The 21846-nt window shown below is 42.1% G+C and overlaps 1 protein-coding gene across 2 annotated transcripts in view; it reads left to right on the top strand.

The window, feature by feature from the left end:
• GSK3B (glycogen synthase kinase 3 beta) overlaps positions 1-21846 on the top strand; it is a 161468-nt gene that overhangs the window by 125612 nt on the left and 14010 nt on the right. Inside the window, exons 8-10 of one of the 2 annotated variants that reach the window (XM_074853348.1) lie at positions 1850-1945; positions 13854-13892; positions 16273-16459. In XM_074853348.1, the coding sequence (XP_074709449.1) occupies positions 1850-1945; positions 13854-13892; positions 16273-16459 (322 nt within the window). The remainder of the gene's footprint in view (positions 1-1849; positions 1946-13853; positions 13893-16272; positions 16460-21846) is intronic. The other variant, XM_074853358.1, reaches the window with a different exon arrangement.

The following is a 21846-nucleotide window of genomic DNA, read 5'->3' as shown; positions in this document are numbered from 1 at the left end:
TATGTGATCATTCATTTTGTACAACTTGTCAGTTAAACCTGTTATCCAAGAAGCAACTGTCTGAACAAGTTGCAGGGTTTATTTCCTCTGCTGCTGCTGTTTATTTAAAAGGTTGCTTTGTGGGTAGCTATTTTAGTTTGTGTTGCACACAGCTCATATTTTAAATAATAAAGAGATACCAAGTTCCTTTCATACTACCCGATAATAGTTTCTCTGTTGCACAAATTAATTAAACAGCAGTTAACTTGCTCTGTTACCCCTTTACCTGACTCTGTAGAGTGCGTTTGTGTAATTTCCACTCTGCTAACAGAATGAAAATGTTCACAGATACCAGAATATGTAACCAAATACTTCTTTATCAAGCAGTAAGGTAGACTGCTAACGTCATGTTGTAGATCATTTGTTTCCTGATGGTGACAGTGCAGTCTGAGATGAGGTGATAACGTTATGCTAATCTGTATGGCGAGAATAGTGTGGCTACAGGGCTCCTATAGGAAGATGAACCTGAGCTCAGCATAGAGGAGCAACTCCTCTGCCCTCTCCACTTCTCTCTGCAGAACTAAAGTACACCCAGAAAATGGGATTCCTTGAACATGCTTTGCAGTTTTTATATGTAGGTAGAAGGCAGTGGCTCCCTTGTGCTTGGTGCTAACTGAACAGAAAGCACTAATATCGTATTGTCCGGCTTATTCCCTGAAAGGATTTCCCAAATCCTTTCAAAATCTATCCACCCCTACAAAAAGATGTGCGATTATGTGTTATTTCTCATACAACTACTTATTTGCATGTATAAATAACATTGTGCAGATTCTGGGAATGAGGAATATAAATTTGTAAAAGTGAACCAGGAGTGGTATTTATTTTAGATGCTTCCAGGTTAGGTTTAAATTATCTTCCATGTGGAAACACTGGGGTATACCACCAAAACCCACACAGTTTGGCGTGGGGGTGCAGAACCTGTCTGGCTCCCCTCAGCAGTTTCTGGCTGATCTTTGAAGCTCATCACAGGGATGCTGTTCATGACTTGTAAAACACGGTCTGTGCTACTGGTCTGATCCTTGATCAGCCATATGCAGTGAGCTGCAATCCCCAGATGTGTTCAGCAGTACTGGTTTATAACAGTCTAATTAGACTGAACTCTCTTTCCCATCGAAATAACGCTAACTTTGAGAAAGATGCTTGAATTTTGTGAAAATCTGTAGAAGATAATTAAATTTTGGACGCTGGGCTTGAAGCATGAACTGAATTGCCAGCAAGAGATTACTGAGGTTGGAGCAAGGGCCACAAAGATGATGGACTAGAGGATCTGTCACATGAGGGGTGGTTGCAAGAGCTGGGACTTGTTCAGCCTGAGGCAGAGAAGGCTTGGGGGAGTCTCATCAATGGGCATAAATACCCAGTGGAGGGGAATGAAGAAGCAGCAGCCAGGTTCTTCTCAGTGGTACCCACTGACTGGATAAGAGGCAGCGGCACAAAGTAAAATACATGATACTTCATTTGAATGCAAGAAGACGCTTTTTTTACTGTGAGGGTGGATAAAAACTGGAGCAGGTTGTAAAGTCTCTGTCTGTGGAGATGCTAAAAATCTAGTCTTGGGCAACCTGCCTCCAGCTGACCCTGCTTGAGCAGGGGGGTTGGATCAGAAGCTCCCAGGAAAGGGAGGTCCCTTTCAGCTGAAATGATTCTGCAAAAGTTTTGTGGGTTTGTTCTCAGCACTGTGTTAACTTACTCTTTACACAGATTGACTTCAGTTGTCTCAATACGTGATAGGTTATACTGCACTCTTCACAACCATATGAATACAAAGCATATCTAAACAATTTGCCTTTTTTTCCTCTCTCATTTCTAGGTTCTGGGAACGCCTACAAGGGAGCAAATTAGAGAAATGAATCCAAACTATACTGAATTCAAATTCCCTCAGATTAAGGCACATCCATGGACTAAGGTGAGTCTATATGAACAGAATAATAAAGACATGTGGGCTGAAAGTAAAAATTCAAGGAGTTCAGTTTGTTCAGTGCCTTGGTGTCTTTCAGTCTAAACTGGGTGCCTTTAACTAAGCTGGGACCTGGTAACTTTTGATGTAGATAAGGAGAAGAAGGTACACTGTAATATACACTGTAGTATCTATTGGTCTGGGGGTTTTTGAGGCTGCCTACAGCTGGACTTGTATTTTTTAACAATGGTGTGTGTGTTTAGAAGACTGCAATATATATAAATCCTGTCATGCTATAAACTGATAAACATAAAAGTCACCTACAAATGGGAAAGTGTTCCAGTGATACCTATGACACTTTTGTAATGCTGTTACATAATGTGATGAGGGCTGACAGTCACTTTCTTAACTGGTTCTCTCACAGAGGCTATTATGTTTGTACTCCTATAGGTGTGCTGTTGAGGGGGGTTGTTTTTTCTTGGAGTTACTTCTTAAGACTTCTTGTTATCTAGCTTTCACAACGAGACACTATTGCAGTACATGCAGACAATACTATAACCTCCATGATCAAAGAGGAAGCTGCTAGCATTGAAACAAATACATTGCCACATGATTAAGCTGTTTTCCACATATCAAGGAATGATGAGTATTTGACTTGGGACAGGGTAACAATCAGTTAATTAGCCTCTTGGGTGTGGAATAAGTTAAATATTGAGTCTTAAGCAATTGAAGCCTAGGTAGTTAGCACTTTTTGTTGCTTGAGAAATGTCTGCTACAGTTGCAATATATTCTCATCATATCTTAATGGCTCAGGTTTCCTTCTGCTAAGAAAGCAATGCCTATGTGTGGAAGGGTTGCATTCCTAGCTGAGCACATGTCCAGGTCCGTCTTTTTTGGACCAAATGCTCTGTGGTGGTAGAAACTCTGGATAAACTAATTAGAGCTGATTGATAGCAGGCCATGTACCTGATAGGTACGTGCTAGGCCAGATACTGTGAGTCACTATTTTTGTGATAGATTCTCCAATGAGTTACGCACCACTTTAATTCTCCTTTTCCCCACTAATCCCTGGTTTGCATTTTCATATCAGAGTTTCTTTCTGTGTGTTAGTTAAGCGATGTATAATAGTATGAGAGGTTAGTAAATCCAGCGAGGCTTTTTAATACCTTATATTAACAGGGGAAAAAATTAGGGCAAATGAAATCGCTGGGAGTGGTCTCTTCAGGTTTGAATTGCATCATGGTAAAAGTCACAAGAGTAAGTCCAAAAGCCTTATAGCATTGAATATTAGGGTCATATCTGAATTCCTGCAGTGAGGGTGTTTGGATTAGGGGGGTTAAATTAATATACAGTGAAGTAGAAGTGCAGAGATGTACTGTAGGACACAGTTAAGCATCTAAGCTAGCTATGCAACTCATCTTCTGCCTGGGAATCATCTGTATGCACTTGATAGTCTGTTAGACCAGAACAAAGATCTTCTGGCAAATGGAAGCTTCAAGAAAAAAAAACGAGACTTCCTTCTATTTGTATGAATGGGTTTTTGGTCTTTCTAAAGGATCACAAGTGAAACTAAGTCAGTTACAAAGAACTGAGAGGAGCTTGTCAGAAGATCAAATCTGCATTCTCTATTAGGGCACAATTAGTTTTGGAGAGCTGTGTTTGCAACATAGCTTCCCATTCTGAAGTCATTCTGCACACAACTCTTCCTGATATTGGCTGAGTGTAGAGTAGCATTTAAACCAGTTTATTACAATTGGGTTACATGATACTTCATTTATGAGATCTGTACTCTTCTTCTTATACAAAGGCTAAATTGTCAAAATCCAGCATGGTGTTGGTAATGATGTTCATCCTCTCAATGTATTACTTCTAAAGATCCTTTCCTCTCAACATTTTGAGCATGTTGAGCCATGAAAGGTTTAAGTGGTAGTATTATGTAGAATTGGTCTTCCTTACCCAGCTGTGTTGGTATAACATCTGATGGCACGGCAGGGGGCATGTGCATCCTTCTGGAGCATCCATATCTTAGAACTGAAAAGCGTGGGGAAAAAAACCCTTCTGAACTCTGGCTGTCTAACGAGCAGAAAAGGAATGGCTGAAGATGTGAAAGTGCAAATGTGTTTTTGTAATAACTATGTATGTAACTAGAGTGCTACAGGTAGTTGCCAGCAGGACTTGAACTTCAAGTTTTAGCCTCAAAAGCACAAACCTTTGCCATCTAAGCTAAAGAATTACTGAAGATTACAATAGTTAGACGGTTGTTATTTTTGTAGTTACAACCAGCAGACAGAAGTTAAGGGGTTTTTGTGTGGAAGGACAGCTAGTTCTCAGTAAATCGCTCTCAAATATGCTGAAAATATAGTCATTCCCTGCTATAAACTCTTTGACACAAGGGCATTCTCCTTATTGCTTTGTGGTGTTTAATACAACATGGGTGTTTTTCAAAGGTTTTGTAGGTCCTACTTGGAGTTAATTTCATGCAGTGGAGATGCCCAGTGAAGGTGCATGTTCAGTTACTGTATAGATGTTTAACCTCTTCTATGCAGTCTGGAACTGGCTGCATCCAGGCTGATAATCTATACAAATCGAAGGTCCATGGTACGCTTTTGTTTTCAAGGAACTTGATCCTCAAGTCTGTGTAGATGGCAGTTAAGAATTTTCTTTGGAAGCTGTAGTACTGAGAGGTTGCAACTGAAATTCAGTGGTGTGGACTTCTGTCAGATTGTCCTGGTTTCTGGTCTGCTCTCTGGGTATTTCTGGCAGTCATAGATACGTTATTTTCCTGCTCAGTATCACTGAGGTGATGTAATCTACATTTGCTGTTACCTACTAGGTGAAGAATAGTGGCTGGTGCTGCAGCAGAATGAAATAGGTTCTGGGTTTTTTAAACAACCGGAGAAACTCTTTGAGACTGAATAAGGATGAGTCCATGAAGGAATATTATTCTCAGATTCGTGCAGTTTCAGGCTTAGATTGGAATTTTCAATAGAAGTCTTACGGCATTTTGAAGTCTGCCTTCATAGGTGCATCTTAGACTTTTCAGTAGAAATGGATTGGTGTTATCAGAGTACAGTACTGATACTCAATGTGATGTAGTGATATGAAGAAAGAGATCTCAGAATCACAGAATCATCTAGGTTGGAAAGGACCTTGAAGATCATGTAGTGCAACCGTTAACCTAGAACTGACAGTTCCCAACTACACCATATCCCTAAGTGCTATGTCGACCCTACTCTTAAACACCTCCAGGGATGGGGACTCCACCACCTCCATGGGCAGCCCATTCCAACGCCCAACAACCCCTTCTGAAAATAAATGCTTCCTAATATCTAGTCTAAACCTTCCCTGGCGCAACTTGAGGCCATTCCCTCTTGTCCTGTCACTTGTTCCTTGGTTCAAGAGACTCATCCCCGCTCTCTGCACCCTCCTTTCAGGGAGTTGTAGAGGGCGATGAGGTCTCCCCTCAGCCTCCTCTTCTCCAGACTAAACCCCCCCAGTTCCCTCAGCCGCTCCCCATCAGACCTGTGCTCCAGACCCTGCACCAGCTTCTTTGCCCTTCTCTGGACACGCTCGAGTCATTCAATGGCCTTTTTGTAGTGAGGGGCCCAAAACTGAACCCAGTCATCGAGGTGCAGCCTCACCAGTGCCGAGTCCAGGGGTAAGATCCCTTCCCTGTCCCTGCTGGCCATGCTAGTGCTGATACAAGCCAGGATGCCATTGGCCTTCTTGGCCACCTAGGCACACTGCTGGCTCCCTCTCTGGGGGAGGGACCCCCCAGGTCCCTCTCTGACTGGCAGCTCTCCAGCCACTCCTCCCCAAGCCTGTAGCGCTGCTGGGGGTTGTTGTGGCCCAAGTGCAGCACCCGGCATTTGGCCTTAGTGAAACTCCTCCAGTTGGCCTCAGCCCATCGCTCCAGCCTGTCCAGGTCTCTCTGCAGAGCCTCCCTACCCTCGAGCAGATCAACACTCCCACCCAACTTGGTGTCATCTGCAAACTTACTGAGGGGGCACTCGATCCCCTTGCCTAGATCATCAGTAAAGATGTTAAACAGGAGTGGCCCCAAAACCGAGCCCTGGGGGACACCACTCGTGACCGGCCGCCAACTGGATTTAACTCCATTCACCACAACTCTTTGGGCCCGGCCATCCAGCCAGTTTTTTACCCAGCAAAGCGTGTGCCCATCCAAGCAACGAGCAGCCAGTTTTGCCAGGAGAATGCTGTGGGAAATGGTGTCAAAGGCCTTACTGAAGTCAAGGTAGACAACATCCACAGCCTTTCCCTCATCCAAAAAGCAGGTCACCCTGTCGTAGAAGGAGATCAGGTTTGTCAAGCAGGACCTGCCTTTCATAAACCCATGCTGACTGGGCCTGATCCTCTGGTTGTCCCGCATGTGTTGTGTGATGGTACTCAGGATGAGCTGCTCCATCAGCTTCCTGGGCACTGAAGTCAAGCTGACAGGCCTGTAATTTCCCAGATCATCCTTCCAACCCTTCTTATAGATGGGCGTCACATTGACCAATTTCCAATCTGTTGGGACCTCCCCGGTCAGCCAGGACTGCTGGGAAATGATGGAAATCGGCTTGGCGAGCACCAGCCAGCTTCTTCAGCACCCTCAGGTATCTCCCATCTGGTCCCATAGACTTGTGTCTTAATCTCTAATTAACAAGGGTATTTCTTCATAGATTAGGAGAGAAGTCAAGCTAACACTCTAAAAAATACTTTTCTGTGCTGCAGCAGTAACGCAAGTTTATAGTGCAAACTGTTCTCTGACTGGTTTTTCGATCTGTTGACAGTTTGAGATTGAATTACTTTTGTAATTCAAGAGCTGGAATCTCTTATTATAAAACGTACGGAGGCGTCTCTCACTTCTCTCCAATATAGTTCTGCGTTGCCCAAGCACGTGTGTGTTTTTATACCAGTTACGTGCATGATGGAGATGATGATGGGAGTTCAGTGTGTCCCTGGCCAGCAAAAGGAAAGAGAATCTGAATTTTCCAGGAATCTTTCAAACAGTTCTTCCAAAACAGGACTTATCTCTTCTTCTCTGGCACCCCACCCCCACAACCCCAGCCCCAAAAGGAGGAATCTGGGACATTTTGGTTCTTTTGCAAGGGGGTCCTCTTCGTAATACTGGAGTGTTTAATTTAGTAATGCAGCTGTTCTTTTCATCCAGACCTCCCTTTGTTTTCACTTAGTATAGAACATACTGTATTCATGGAGGTGCATCCTACTGCTTGTCTGCCTTGGTCGGCAAGTGAGTAGCATTAAGTTACAAGAGAAGGAAGTTTTTGCAGGGGTGGGAATATCTTTTGACTGACTGATACAGTTGGAAAAAAATGGGTAGGCTTTTAGACACACAGTCATGTCTTCAGGTTTATCTTAGGTCAGAAAACCTGTCGATTTTTTTCCAACTGTATCAGCTCATCAAATAAAAGTTGCTGCCCTTTCTGGAGGCTTTGTTGCTGTTGTTTTTCCTAGGTCAGAACTTTCCTTCTGTGTCTTTCAGCCACCTCAATTCCTTGAGCCTTCTTTCTTCTTGGAAGTGCAGTCTGATCTCTGCTACTAATCTTTATACTTGTTTCTCTTCTTCTGACTAAGCTTCATCTATACTTTATAACTGTGTGACTAGAAAGCCAAGAAGAAAATCAGAGATCAAGTGCAAGACTGTACATCACAGGGCTGTTGAAGTTCAGCTTTGGCAATTGGCTTTCTCTGAAGCTTTCGACCCTTTGGGAGGGGGACAGGGACAGTGGGGTAACTGAGGAGAGGTCTAAACACGTGCTTCATAAGCTTGCGTTAGATAGGCGTTGCTTACTGTGGCCCCATTACAGCTGGCCTTTATCCTAGCATTACTCAGATGCTACCTTCAGATCTTAAATCCTTTGGGTTATGAAAAACAAAGACAGTGCTGTGATTATTTCCAGAAATATGAAAAATGTCTGTCTGTGATGACATGCCTTTCCCCTTGCATCCAGCTAGTAAAGGATCTCATTTGAGTAAAACTGTAGTAAATTTAGTATAATTATGTAGTTTAGGCCTCTTCTGCATGGGGGAGATGACTCATTTGGATTTTTTTCCCCACCCAAGGAGACTTCCATGTGTTTGCTGGTAATGGCAGTATAATGAACTGACTTATCTACTGAGCTACAAGCGTGCCCGTGGTTCATGATGGCATAACAACACAACAGGTTATATCAGCAAAGGCTGTTTTCTTTAGTCAAATCATAACCTCTGCCTTGTCTCCATTGTATAGATGTGGAAGCAGTTTCCACTGCAGGCAGCTTTTTAAAATAGACAGTGCGTCTCTTCAGGGCTGTAGTTTAGTGGCCTTTGTCTCTCCTGTTCTGAAAATATGTGCAAGATTGTTTACACATGCAAGCACTTTCTTAATATGCAGTTGGTGAGATAAGTTTGAGTGTACTCAGAAGAATGGCTTTGTTCACCATCCCCACATTTATAGCTAGCTGGTGTCTGAATCATAATTTCCAAGTCAGTGTTGAGATGGAAAAAGGCAGGAGTCATTTGTCTAACAGTGGAAGAGAGAGAGAGAGAAAAACTGTCATGTCTAGATTGGTTTAGAGTATCTCTGCCCTTCTGCAGTGCACTCTTGTGGGTGACTACACAAGGACATCTCTCTGCAGCACTTTGCCATCACAGTAAAATTGCAGCAGATTAGGGCAAAGTCCCTCCCAACTTCATAAGCGCATCTTTTTTTTTTTTTTTTTTTCGTTATTTATACTGTTCAGAGTGCTCTTCTGTCTGTGTCTTCGAGCCAAATTTTTATAGCAGAGGAAAACAGTGTCTAAGATGAAACTTCAGGCTGTAGCTCAACCCTTCTGGCACTTTTCCAAAGCAGTTGGCCACTCGTGGCTGCAGCTGAAGCTGTGCAGAACCACAGTTGGTTGTATTATAGAGTAGCTTTGGATATTGACTTTAGGATACATATTTCTATTTTATGCAATAATTTCTCCTAATATTATAAAATACTTGGCAAATACTTTCTATCTGAGTATCCTCTGTGTGTGTGTATATTCTTTGTATACGTTTTACCATACTAATCACTTTACCTTGAACGTTGAATTTTTCTGTGCTTGTAGCAGGCAGCCCTGTCGTCTTCCCCACTCTGGGACTGGGACGTAGAGAGTCCGGTCTTTCTCATGAGCATGTTTTTCCACCCTCCTGAATCAGTTTCATGTCTTCATCCTGTCCTACTCCTGCTCTCCTGGTTCTTGTCTGGTTTTTAAGCAGATTGTTTTGCTTGTAATGCTTCCAAAGTGACTGCTCATACTGTAGATTAGAAGAAGAATACCAAACAGTAAAATGGATAGACAGCTTGTTTTGTCACTTCTAATTATAACTGATGACAAAAGAAAGTGAAAACTCTTTTGTCAGAAATCTTGTAAGTGGACTTGCATTTGAATTAAAGCTGAAAATGCAAACTCTTCTTGCTGAGATAAGGGTCTGGTCTTTTGTAGAGCCACAAAGTTACAGTGGAGATGAGATGGTTCTTTGGGTGCAGTTTCATAATTGGCATAAATTCAACATGGAGCAGGGTCGGTTCTCCACCTCCCACCTGCATGTTCCTGATGCCTCCCTTCTGCATTATTGTTTGTATAGTAGCAGAAACCTCTTGAATAACACAAAAGTTCAGGATTTGGATTACCTTTCTTACCTGACTGACCATTCAGCCCTGACTGCAAGTGTTGGGACAAGGGAACAGGGGCAGACCTGCGTGGCCAGGAGAAGGGCAGAACTGTCTTTCCCAGTGTGAACTGGAGGCGATTTGTGCCTGTTGTGAAACTGTGCCCTGACCTCTTTTTGAAGAGTACAGTTCTGTTTTTCACTTGGTGCGTAATGACTTTCCAAGCAATGAGTGAAAACAGCTCTGCTGGAGACTAACTTAAAAGAAAAAGAAAAAAGAAAAAAACAACCAAGTTTTTCTGGCTCCTTCTGTAGGAACAATGATTTTTGACAGTGTAAATCTCTTATCTCCATCTAAAGCCATGAGAAAAGAAGCCACGTTTGTTGGGTGGTAAATTACCCTGCCTCTGCCCAATTTGTATGCAGTAAAGAAAATGCTGCTTAACAATAAGTGAGCAAGCACTAATGTAACATTAAGACATGATTTGCATCAGTGCAACTATGGAAATCAAATGTTAAATTTAACATGTCTTCTGCAACGTACCATCTGTTTAGCCGTCCCATTGCAACACACCTGTCTAGGCTGTTCATAGTGGCTGTCCCGTCGAGGCTGAGAGTGCTTACAGAGGTATATTTTTGGGGGTCCTCTCTGAGAAGAAGGGGAGCTGTTTTGTTCTGCTGAGTTTTGTTGTTTTCCTTTAGAGCTCGATAGAAGCAGAGCACATGCACTGGGTAATAAACGCTAGCTCATTCTGTCTCCGCCGGGTCCTCAATGGAAGGGGCCCAGTAACAAGTGTGTGGTCTCAACAAGAAGTAGCGTTGGAGACAGGTTCCTGGTCCTGTTCCCAGTTCTGTGTTGGCTCATTTGTAAGCCACTTAACCCTCCTGCCTTTATTTCATTTTCCCCTGTCTGTGTAAGTGCCATCTGACAGGGATTCTTGACTAATAAGGCATTCACTATTTCTGAGTTGTTTTTTAGAAAAAACATAGGGGAATTTAATCAGAGAAGGAAGTTGAGGGGCTTACATATATTTTGAAACAACTCCCAACACCAGTGGCTCTTTCATGGACTTTTTTTAACCTTCATTTGTATCACGTGAGTTTTATGCACTTCAAAATAGCCAAATGGCGTATTTCAGAAATCCCGTTCTGAAACTCTTGGGCCCTTGGAACGAGACCAGTCCCAAGGGCAGAGTTTCAGCTGCAGCTTTGGGTTTATTTCTGTCAGGTAGAGCTCAGTGCCTATATTGCTGTCTTGCGTGTGTCTCTTCCCTCTCCTTTTGTGTTTATGAACGTGTCATGTTTACCATAAGCCTTACTACGTTAAACTTGCATGATCGAAATACCGCTTCATGTCAGAAAGTTGTGGTAATCGTATTGTGTGATTGCGTTTTTAAAAAGTTGATTTGAGGGTCGTGTCCTATGACTTTGCCTGTAAACAGTGTACAGGCTTTTGGTTGAAGGGAGGAGCTTTCTGTCTTACCTAATGTGCCATCAAAAATGTGCTTACAAACCGAAAGGAGATGTGCACAGACTGTCAGCCTGAATTGGTGGTGTGGGTGGCTCTTGGCAAAGCGTATGAGTCTCTGAAGCTGGTGAGGAAATTTTTAACTGTGGTGTCACAAACTTGATGCGTTAGCAACAGATGTCATTTTCATAAGCCTCTGCTCTCTTAGGGAGCACAGCATGCGAGCGGTATTCACAATCTGCATGCAAAACGCACAGTGGTTGATGGCATGAAGTCATGTCTTTTAATACACACTGGCTAGAAGAGCACCTTGGTGTAACATTGTGAAGCTTTGGCTTTGGGGCTTAATTAGACCAAGACGACGGAGCTCCGTGTTGTGCATGGAAAATCTGTTTTGAAGAATGTCGATGAACTGAAAGTCAGAGCAACCATTCTGTTAAAACAATACTTAGCTCTTGCCCCATGTGGTTTTATTTGAGAGCTGAATGCTGATGCGAGTGAAGTGAAACAGGAGAATAGAATCCTGTGCTTTCCATCCTTTTTCTTTCGTCTTTCCATGCGTGCAAAAAAATAAAATAAAATGCAGAAGGGGCATGAGCTCTGCTACACTGGTAGGAACTATTTCAAATTGGTAAGATAAAATGTGACCACTCTGCTAGTGTATAAAGACTTCATCTAAATTGAAGTCACTTGGGGACAAGAGCCACATAGTGCACGAGGGGAATTTAAGCCTAGCAGTCGCTTTTGAAATCTTGGGGAAGGTGGTAGTTCCGAAAAAAATGAAGGGGGAGTAACATAAAAAAATTCACATTGACAGCAGTGTGACTTAGGAGAGAGGAGTGTGTCTGGCCTTGCTGTCTAGCTCTTACGGTCTGCCAGTATTTGAGCATCACCAGCATGCCTGAACAAAGAAAGAACTTGCACTGGTCCCTCAGCTTTTTGGTGAGGTATAAATTTATTGGGATCTGAAGAGGCGGGGGGGGCGGGGGGGAAACAAAGGCACCAAAAGCTGTGGCTTTGGATGAGTCGGCATTTCCATTTGACATGATCATTCAGAGATTTTTGTAACTCATCCAAAAAAAAAAAAACCACCACCAACCAAACAAAAAACCAGCAACCTGGGTCTCAGCCTGAAATTCATTTGCTTTGCAGAAACAAGAGGTTTTGAGTTATGCAAGTGCAAATTTTCCTTGAAGAATGTTGTATGTAAAGCCTTTTTTTTGCATTTGTTTATCTCCAAAACAGGTTCATTTTTTAAAATGAAAACTTGAGCCTTCGGTCCCTCCTGTGGACAAATAGCCTTACACAAGGTCTTGTTTCATTTTAGAAAAATGAATTGCTGCGCCGGTGGGGTAGTATTTGATTGCTTTAAAAGTTCCTGTCAGTGTTTTATTTTTGTTTTTTGTTTGTGGACTTGCTGTGCCTTTTGCCCGGCCATATTTAGTCTGCATACTAAATGTTAGTCCGCCCAAACACTTTACTTTGTGCACTTAGCTTTTTTCCTTTTTTTTTCCTTTCTCCTTTTTTCTTTCTTTTTTATTTTTTTTTTTCTTTTGCTTTCACCCAGATGTATTTTAGACCGAGACAGACTTTGCTCCGATGGGCCGGATTTTAGTCCGTGCACTAAATTTTAGTCCGCAGACTAAAAATAATCCGCGGATTATTTACTAGATTGATTCCCTCACTGAGAACTACAGAGACCTTAAACTCCTGCTGAGCCGTACACGCGAGGGGCTTCACGGCTCACAGGTCCCACCGTCTGTCCATCCTCCCACCCCTTCCCGCCACGGAGCTCCGGCCCGGCATTGCCTTGGCGTCGGCGCCCCGTGGCACGGAAGTGCTGGCGTACCCATTGCCGCCGTGGGTGGCAGCCGCTCGTGTAGTTCTCGGTGGGCGAATTGGGCAGCTTTCCCGGTGGAACTGTGTTGAATGGGAAGAGCTAAAAGACCGCAGGGGGTTTTGCTTTTATTTCTTAGGGCGTTATTCAAAAGGGAGGTGGGAGGGGACAAATTGAGGGGAAAAAAATTTCTTAAGTAACGGGTGCGACGGGTATGAGGGAGAATAAACCCACAATAGAGAGAAATTCAGTCCATACCCGCACTCCTGAGGTGGTACGTCCAGTTCCTGAAGAATCCTAAAGAGATAACGCCAGCAAACAAAATCCAGTGGCGGGGGAAGTCAATCCAAAATGGAGAATAATCCGCGGCGGCCTGAGGCACTCATAGTTCACGCAAATTAAAAGCATCCAAATTCAAAGTACAGATCTCGGATTTTTACTTTCTCTTCAGCACAAATTATAAATTGCTAGGAGTTTGGTTTTTTGGGAAAAAACCAAAATCACCCAAAAATTTACATTGTGTCTCTGGGACAGATTTACAAGTGGGATGCACCTTTGGGGACAAACTTAATTTGGCCCCATTGTCTGTGGACGTTTATATCCAGGACCGAGGACTGAAAATTCTTTATGATGGGAATTTCAATTACCCTTTTAGTTCAAGTTAGAGTTTTGATTTCAATTTTTTTTATTTTTTTAGTAAATGCACTGGCATTGGAACATAAATTTAATATAGAAATGTTTCTATACTATGCCTCACCATTGCACAATCGAATTTTTTTGGCATACACTGTGGTGAAGTTGGACTTGCTGCTATGGAGACTGATGTTTAAAGTTTCTAATTGTATAAACATTTTCTATGTCCCCCACACCATGGATTTCTTATAATATTGGCTATATTTTTCCTTGCTGGACTATTCTCTTTTGGATTGACTCCCCCTGTTTGGATTATTTCACTGCATTATCATCTTTAGGACTCGTCAGGAACAGGACATTTCACCTCAGGAGTACGGGTATGTACTTAAACATTTTTTCAAATTACTAGGCCTAGCCTTGAAAGAAAAAAAAAAAAAAAAAAAAAGGAGAGAAATGCTAGAAGTGGAATGTTTGAGTTCAAACCGCATCCTTGAGGCAGCAGCCAGGCAAATGTTGTAACACAAGGTGATAGAGATGAGATGGGCACAGACCTGTAACTGACTTCATGTGTTAGTCAGCACTTGTTGCAGGGGGAGGCCCTGTGAGGCCTTCTAATTTATTCTTTTTTTTTTTTTTTCCCCCCTCCCTGGTTTGAAGCAGTAAGGGCAGAATTCAAGAACTGCCTATCCCGAGTGACTAACTTCAGATCCAAAGGCAGGCTGAGCAGTTCTCAACAGGGTGTAGGAAACAGATGTTAGGGTTTCACTGACTTGAAAATGAGTTCACATGAGTACTCCTTTTACAGAGGGCAGATTTGTGACTGTCTGCCTCCTAATTTGGTTGAGATAAGGGCTTGTTGTCTTCGCCTTAAGGAAAAAAATGATTTTTTTCTTTTTAAAATCTGTGTAGTAGCTGATAGGTGAGCTGTCCTGAGGGAAAAACACAGCTAAGAGTGAAGTACTTCAGTTTCAAGCCTGTGGTAAATCAAGCTTGTTAAAACATCAGTGCGAAGGTGCATGAGGGAGACCTCAGTAGTTTTACCTCATGTTAAATACCAAGTGACTTCACTTCTGTGGATTTACCTCAAGACATACTCATTTGTGCTACTTACCATGGAGTAAAAAAAAAAAAAAAAAAAAAGCGCTTTTTTTTTGCCTTTCTTTTTTTTTTTTTTTAAATTGGAGACAGTCTTAGATTTTGTTCTGGTCGTGCCGTGACTTGGGAGTGATACTTGCATCCAGTGTGCACTGTGATCAGCAATCCGAGCTCTGCTGGCAGTGGACGCAAAGCAGCTTCTGCTGCCCCTCCACGAGACCATACGGTCACGGCCCGGTGGTCAGCAGAAGTTCTCTGCCAGCAGTGTTAAGCTAAAGCCTTTCTTTTTGTCATTATAGGCCTCGTGGGAAAACTTTTTTGGTTTGTTTTGCAATAACCCAGTAGTAGAAATAAATTCTGCTCTTTCAGTACCTGGCTCTTTGACTCCCCTAGTCAGGGTTCCCTGCCACACAAGTTAGTCCAGCACACACTGCAGCAAACCTGGTGCTCCTGAGCCAGCTGGGCACCAAGGAGATAAAATTTCAGTCCCCGGAGAACTTAGCCTTTGTGTTTGATTCTCATTCGAGAGAGCATACGTGTCTTTGGGTTAAAACTTAAAGAATGCCTGTGCAAGTTCCTCATCTGCAATTAATTAGCATGTCATGCACTGAATTTTTTTGCTCCTTTGGTGCTGTGTGGCTTGGGTTCACCTGCACTGGTGCAAAAGCATTTTGGATTAGCTCAGTTGTTACCAAAAATGCTGGCATCAGAACTTAACACTTGCACCAACCCCACTCCCTTTTCCCCAGCCTGCATACCGCCTGCAACGTAGCAAGAGACAAGTGCTTGAGGAGGCCATCCAGGTCACGTACATGATTAACTCATATTTTGCTTTTGACGTAATGAGAAAGGAGGATGGGAGTGTGATTAGCGGTGGGTAGAACCGTTCTTAGAGGTTTAAAACAAAGCAGCAGTGAAGAACTCCTTTTTGTAATCACTCAAGGTAAAAATCTGTTAGAGTAAAATAGCTGGTTCTCTTGATGCAATTTTCAGCTGTCCTTACAAACACCAAATGTGCAGGAATTATCCCAATAAACTTATGGGAATGACTTGCCAGAATAAGGTCACAGAAGGAGTAACTTGCAAATTAGAGCTAGATGTTTCCTGCACCCCACCCAAGCTTTCCTTGTTGTTCTCCAAAGTTGAACAGCAGCCTCCATAGCAACAATCTGACCTGCCTGCTTGCAAAAGTCCATGTTAGTTAAGACTTCATTCACTAGCCAAAAAAAACCCCAACCCAAAACCATAGTGGGGGCCTTATTCAATTTTTACGTTCACTGAATCCTGCTCATTTGAACCCTCCTCCCCACCTTCACTCCACCCCATATGCATGGCTGGTAGCACCTGTGTGTGTTTATCATGATTTTTGAATGAGTTTCCCCTTCATTCTTAAAGTTGTTTTTCTGAGTGTGCTCTCATGAAGTCTCTTGCTGGCATTGCACCTTCACTCTAGTGCAAGATGTTGCAATTAACCCTTTCTCAACCCCAGGAACTGGACTTTCCCATACTTACTGGAGGACTTTGATTAGCACAAACCACAAGTTTGTTCCAGCTTGTTGGGCCATGAGAGGTTTAATTGCTCTGACTTGCTTCTGGTCAGCAAAGAAAAGAAACATACCCAGACAACCTGTTTCTCCTTGCTTGTTGGTTGGTTTTTTTCAGGTCTTCCGGCCCCGCACTCCACCAGAAGCAATTGCGCTATGTAGCCGTCTGTTGGAGTACACCCCCACTGCCCGCCTGACTCCCCTGGAGGCCTGTGCGCACTCTTTCTTCGATGAACTACGGGACCCAAATGTCAAGTTACCAAATGGGCGAGAGAAACCTGCACTCTTCAATTTCACCACTCAAGGTAGCCTGTGAGCGTTGAAGGATCCCTTCTTTAGGAAAAAGCACTGGGATAAATGTTTGTTGTAATGCAGATGTCACTCCCTCAAAATTAAAAATCTCCAAGCAGGACTGAGGTTATTAAGCAGTTGTATAACTGGCTGTCCATTTCAAAAAGAGAGGCAAGAGACTTGGAGAAATGGCTTATGGGATTTTCAGGTGCCTGGTGCTTTCAATTCAAATTTCGTGCAAGGTACCGAGGGTTGTTACTGATGTATTGCATCACGAAGGCTTACCTTTGCAGTTCAGCGTCTGCAACCTAGCTGATGGTTTTGTGTGAAATATCACAGTCAGTGGACTGTGGAGATTAGATTATCGTTTCGGAGATGATCCTGCTCCTTCATACCTGAAAGGCTATAGCAAGGAGTAATGCATATTAGGTTTGGCAGAGAGGTTTGTAGCGTTGCTGCCCATTTTGGTTCTGGATGTGAGATAAATACAGAGGCTGTAGTGTCCAGATTTTATGTGCTGTACAGTTCGTCTGGCATTACATTGACTCAGTCATTTAGAAACTGTAAAAATGACGGACAAGTAACGTTTTTATTTGAAGCCAGACTGGTATCAAATTTTAAAACCATTCATGTATTTTTTTCCACAGAAGTCAGAAATGTAAAACTGATATCCCCCCTAGAACAGTTTTGCCTGCCAAGACAGAAAATGTGAGAAGTATGGCATACAAATATGCTAGTAATTAATTTTGGAGCGCTTTTTTTTAAAAGTGATTAGCTGCCAATTCTCACCCTTTGAGCAAGAATAGATCTGAGTGCGTTTTCTGTTGAAAGTCTAAAACACCTTTTGGCTCAGTTAGCATTGGTGTAATTTTTCAAACTCTTTAGTGCATGCGGTGCCCATCTGCCAAAATGTGAAACCAGAGCCCTCTCCTTCAACATGTGGAGCCCTTTTATTTAAAAAAAAAAACAAAAAACAAAAAACAAACCACAAAAAAACACCAAAAAAAAAAAACGGCCAGGGGGAGAGGGCCAGAAGGCTTTGCGTCTGTACAGAGTGGTATTTTAAGCTGCCTGGAAATAAACTTTTAACTTGCTTTGAGTTGTTGCCTTGCAGAAGGTAAATATATTGAATATACTAAAACATTTCCAAAGTATGAACACCTTAAAGTGTTGAAGAAAATAGCTTGTGCTTCCAGGTCACTGTCCTCTGTGGTGATTTCTGCATCTGTTGTTAGGAATTTAGTAGTTATGTTCAGGTCCTTCCTTGTTACAATACTTATGAATTGCCTTTTCTTCCCACTCTTAAGGCCATATTCAGTATCTAAGATAGTTTTGATCCCAGTATCTTAATACAGCTTCACCCCTGTTCTTTTTGAAAGTATTTCTTATTGTTTCTTAATGATGTTAAGATTGGGCCTATCTGCTACATGAAAACAAGGATTTTAAAAGAAGTTGGAAAGCTCTATAGTGAGTTTTTTAAAAAATCCTTAGGGATAAAGTAAATGTATGTATTGGGAATGTGTCCCTGGTTTCCCCCCAGGCAGTGTAGAAACTGCTGGGTAAGCTACCCTAATGCTCAAGCAAATTTAGGCTTCCCTTTTGCTGTCTTAAGGAGCTGATGTGCTCTGCCCTTGCACACTGACTCGTGGCAATGGCAAGAGAGATCGGTTCCAGTGGAGCAGTTTCCTTAAGATTCAAAAAAGCAGGTTTCTGTCATGGACAGGTGTCAGTTTTACCATCCGAAAAGGGAAGGCAGGACAGGGTGGTCATTAACGGCTTTCCTAAGAAGCTCTGTTGTAGGTGACTAGCCAAACTCAAAAAAACAACCAGGGTTGTTTTTTTAAAATAAATACATTGCTTAGCACAGGGTTTTCAAGAGCTTTGTAATTCATAAATGTGCAGCAGTGAGTCTCATGTAGCAGCAATCCTGATTACGACCTCAAGATCCACAAGAAGCTTTTGCTCCTCCTGTGGCCACTGTGCAGGCCTGGCTGTTTGGCCAGACTGTGCAAGGTCCCATCAAATTGGCTAGTCCAGAGCAGAAATCCCAACTGGGAAATAGATCAGGTCATTGGAAATCAGATGGTGATTCATGTTAAGTCATCTGTGGTAATTTTAAAAGTAATGAAAGACATCCTTTTGTTTTAAGCAGCATTTGTTTTCAACAGACAATATTAAGTTTTATTTGGCTGTATGCAGTTGCCTGAAACCCATGAAGTAAGTAGGAGGTAACTGCAGAAGGCTTGAAGGCAAGACTGTTAGAAATAACAACATAAATCTGACCATTAATGCATTGAATTGATTTTCAGAAAGAACCTAAGCGTCATACCAGATCTGTTGATCTGCACACTGATGTTTCTCCGATAGCCTAGAAAAAAAGCAGTGAGAGTATATGGAAGATAAAGATCATGGTCTTTGGCTGCCAGCAGTAGTTGTGGGGCATGTAGGTGCTTACTTTATTGTAGAGATGAGATCTGTGGGAGAGAGCTTTTCTGGTCATTCTTAATATCTTGTCTGTAAGTTTCTTTTAATATTTAAACAAATGTTATATGCTAATTGGGGTTTGAAAAAAATTATTTTGGCCAAGGAGGTATCTTCACTAGCCACAGAGCTGCAGTTCAACGGCTGTTAGACCTGCAAGACAGAAAGCAATTTTCCTCTTAGAAGCTGATTTTTCAAACAATCTGTGAAATGACTATAATTTCCGAAACTTCCTGTAACATGTTGGTGATTGTGCTGGGTCACAAATGTTACTGTCACTCCGTGTTGGCCATTAAAGACTGTAAAATTCTTCTGTGATTCAGCACTTATGAATGGTTATCATGCTTCACGATGGCGAATTACTTTTTTTTTGCTAAAGTGCAGGGGTGTTGTGGTTGGTTTTGTTTAGGGTTTTTTTTAATGAGCCTGTCTTGTGACCTTCAAAAAAAAGATTTCTTCCATATTTATTTATTTTATAGAGATATATAGAAATAAACCCCTTAATTTCTAACCAAACTGTTTCAGTATGACCAAAAATCCTTAGTGTGACCATTTGAGTGCCATCTAGGTTTTGTTTTTTAGAACAGAGTATTTCTGCTCAGGGCATGTGGAGGGTGGAAGAAAGGAAAACAGTGAAACTTGTGCTGCTCCCAACACTCTTCTAGGTTGAGGAGAAACTGCTGGAATAATTTGAGTTACATGGAAAGTTTGTTACTGTGACAAAGCAAACATCATACAAGACTGATTTTTCCAGGGGGTTCTGGGAAGGTTGATACATCAAATGTAAAGACACTGAAAAAGAGCACTGCGTTGTTTCCCAACACCAAGCATTTTCTTGTGTTTGGGGAATGAAGATGATCCAGTGTTCTAGTAAAACTGGACATTTTCATTTCTGCACTTTACTGGATGTGTAAACTGGCTGCACATGGCATGATTTGATCAGGAGAAAGCCAAAGGTGTTTTCCCAGCTGATGTGAATGGGAGTCAGGTCTCATGAACTGGGATAGCTGCTCTGTGCACATCATGATATTGAAAACTTTGTCTGGCTTGCCTTGATCACAATACCTTCTTGCAACAGTATTGATTGTAATTAACCCAACCTTGAATTGCAAGTTTGATTCAGATAAGCAGGCTACAGTTCAACAGCTTGTCCAAATACTGTGTTGGAAATCACTGAGAACAGAGGTTCTCAATACTTTGTAGACTGCAGATACCCAGGTCAAGCTTTTTCCTTAGTATTGACATGTCTCATCCTTACAGACAGGATAGCTTCAAAAATACGGTAGAACGAAAATTTCAAGCAAGTTCTCAAGCAAAGCTGCTATTAAAGTACAACCAAAAGAGTTCAATTTTCTTTGGTTATTTCTTCTCTGAAATGACCTGGTCCTCTAAGTGAAGGATCAAGACATTCAGAGCGTGCTGAATTTAAAAAACTTCATACCAAGAAAGATAACATGGAGTTTGAGAGGAAGGGAACAAGATCAGTGTTCTAGTCTCTATGCAGGTTCTTTAAGGTAGCTCCAGAGAAATGCTTGTACTTGCTTTGAAAACAACAAAGCCCGGTGTACTTGCCATAATGGGTGCTGTGAAAGGAGGTGTTCTGATGGCATTAGATGAATGTGTGGGAGGAATGAGAAGGGGCTCGACAAGGGTGTTGATCTCTCGGATCAGCTGGCTCTTTGTCTTCCTCCATGCAGGCAGTCTATAGCTGCATCCTCGAGGCAATGCTTAGCACCAGAAAGTAGTAAATGTCATTGGGTTTCCTTGACGTTTTAGCTCTGCTTTTGTTTGGGTCACAGCCCCATATTGCTGCCAGTGGTGAGCAGAAAACAATGAAGGAATGATAGAATCTTTCAAAAGAGCAAGGTGAGCAGCAGATTCCCAGTAATAACAGATTTGAGAAACAGCTTTGGAAAAAATACTAAAGGAGCAACATTTTCTAGCATGGAGCAGCTAAAGATAGTACTAAAGTGTAGGTTTATCACTGGTGTTCAGCTTTGACACTTGAGGATTCATGTTTCTTCAGTTTATTTTTCCATTTAAATGGAGGCTTATGAATTCTAAATTATTTCCACATGAATTTGAGAATTAGTATTTGTACAAATGCTGTGAGTATTGAGGTTTTCTAGAAGGACTCCGGATTAGACCTGAATGCAGTATTACAGGATTGCAGGTAATGTAGCAACTTCTGTTAGGTTCTAGACTGAAACTTGTGTTCATAAGTGCTGAAACACAGTCTGAAAATATGTAGTAATAAGGGACTTGTAAGCAGGTGAGCATCTTCTACGTCTTTCCCTCCCAGCAGTAAAGAAACTTAATGTAACTTAATGGAGAAAAAAAAAATCACCAAGTAGACTAGTGATCCCTTTAGGCCCTAAGTTTAAAGCTTGTGTTAAAGAAAAGCAATAGGCTCTTAAAAATGAGCCCAAATAATTTAAGACTGTAAAGAAACTTAACGTAACTTAATGGAGAAAAAAAAAATTGCCAAGTAGACTACTGATCCCTTTAGGCCCTAAGTTTAAAGCTTGCGTTAAAGAAGAGCAATAGGCTCTTAAAAATGAGCCAAAATAATATAAGACTGTGTACAAAACCCCCTTACTGAACCCGTGGTGTGATTTGGATGGGTTTCTGTACAGCCCTTGCTATCTGGAGGTCTTACATAAAAAGCTGTCTATTCTCGTTTCTCCTCCAGATGACCTCCTGGAGCTCCAAAAGTCATCAGTCTCCTTCTGTGAGGTGACTGTTCACATCCTTTTCACCGGATGTTGCTTTCTCAAGAGACAGCCAGTCACTCCTGTTTCTGAAACAAACAGGACCTGTCTTGTCTCAGCTCAGTCCCACCTTCTGTGAGGCACTAGCTTCTCTTGAAAGGGTGCCAGAAGATTGTCATTTGTTGGCAATATGTTGCCCTTAATCCTCC

Source organism: Strix uralensis, chromosome 2 (genome assembly GCF_047716275.1).
Source record: "Strix uralensis isolate ZFMK-TIS-50842 chromosome 2, bStrUra1, whole genome shotgun sequence".
NCBI lineage: Eukaryota > Metazoa > Chordata > Aves > Strigiformes > Strigidae > Strix > Strix uralensis.
Note: the sequence above shows the minus strand (reverse complement) of the source record. Positions and strands in the feature narration are given on the sequence as shown.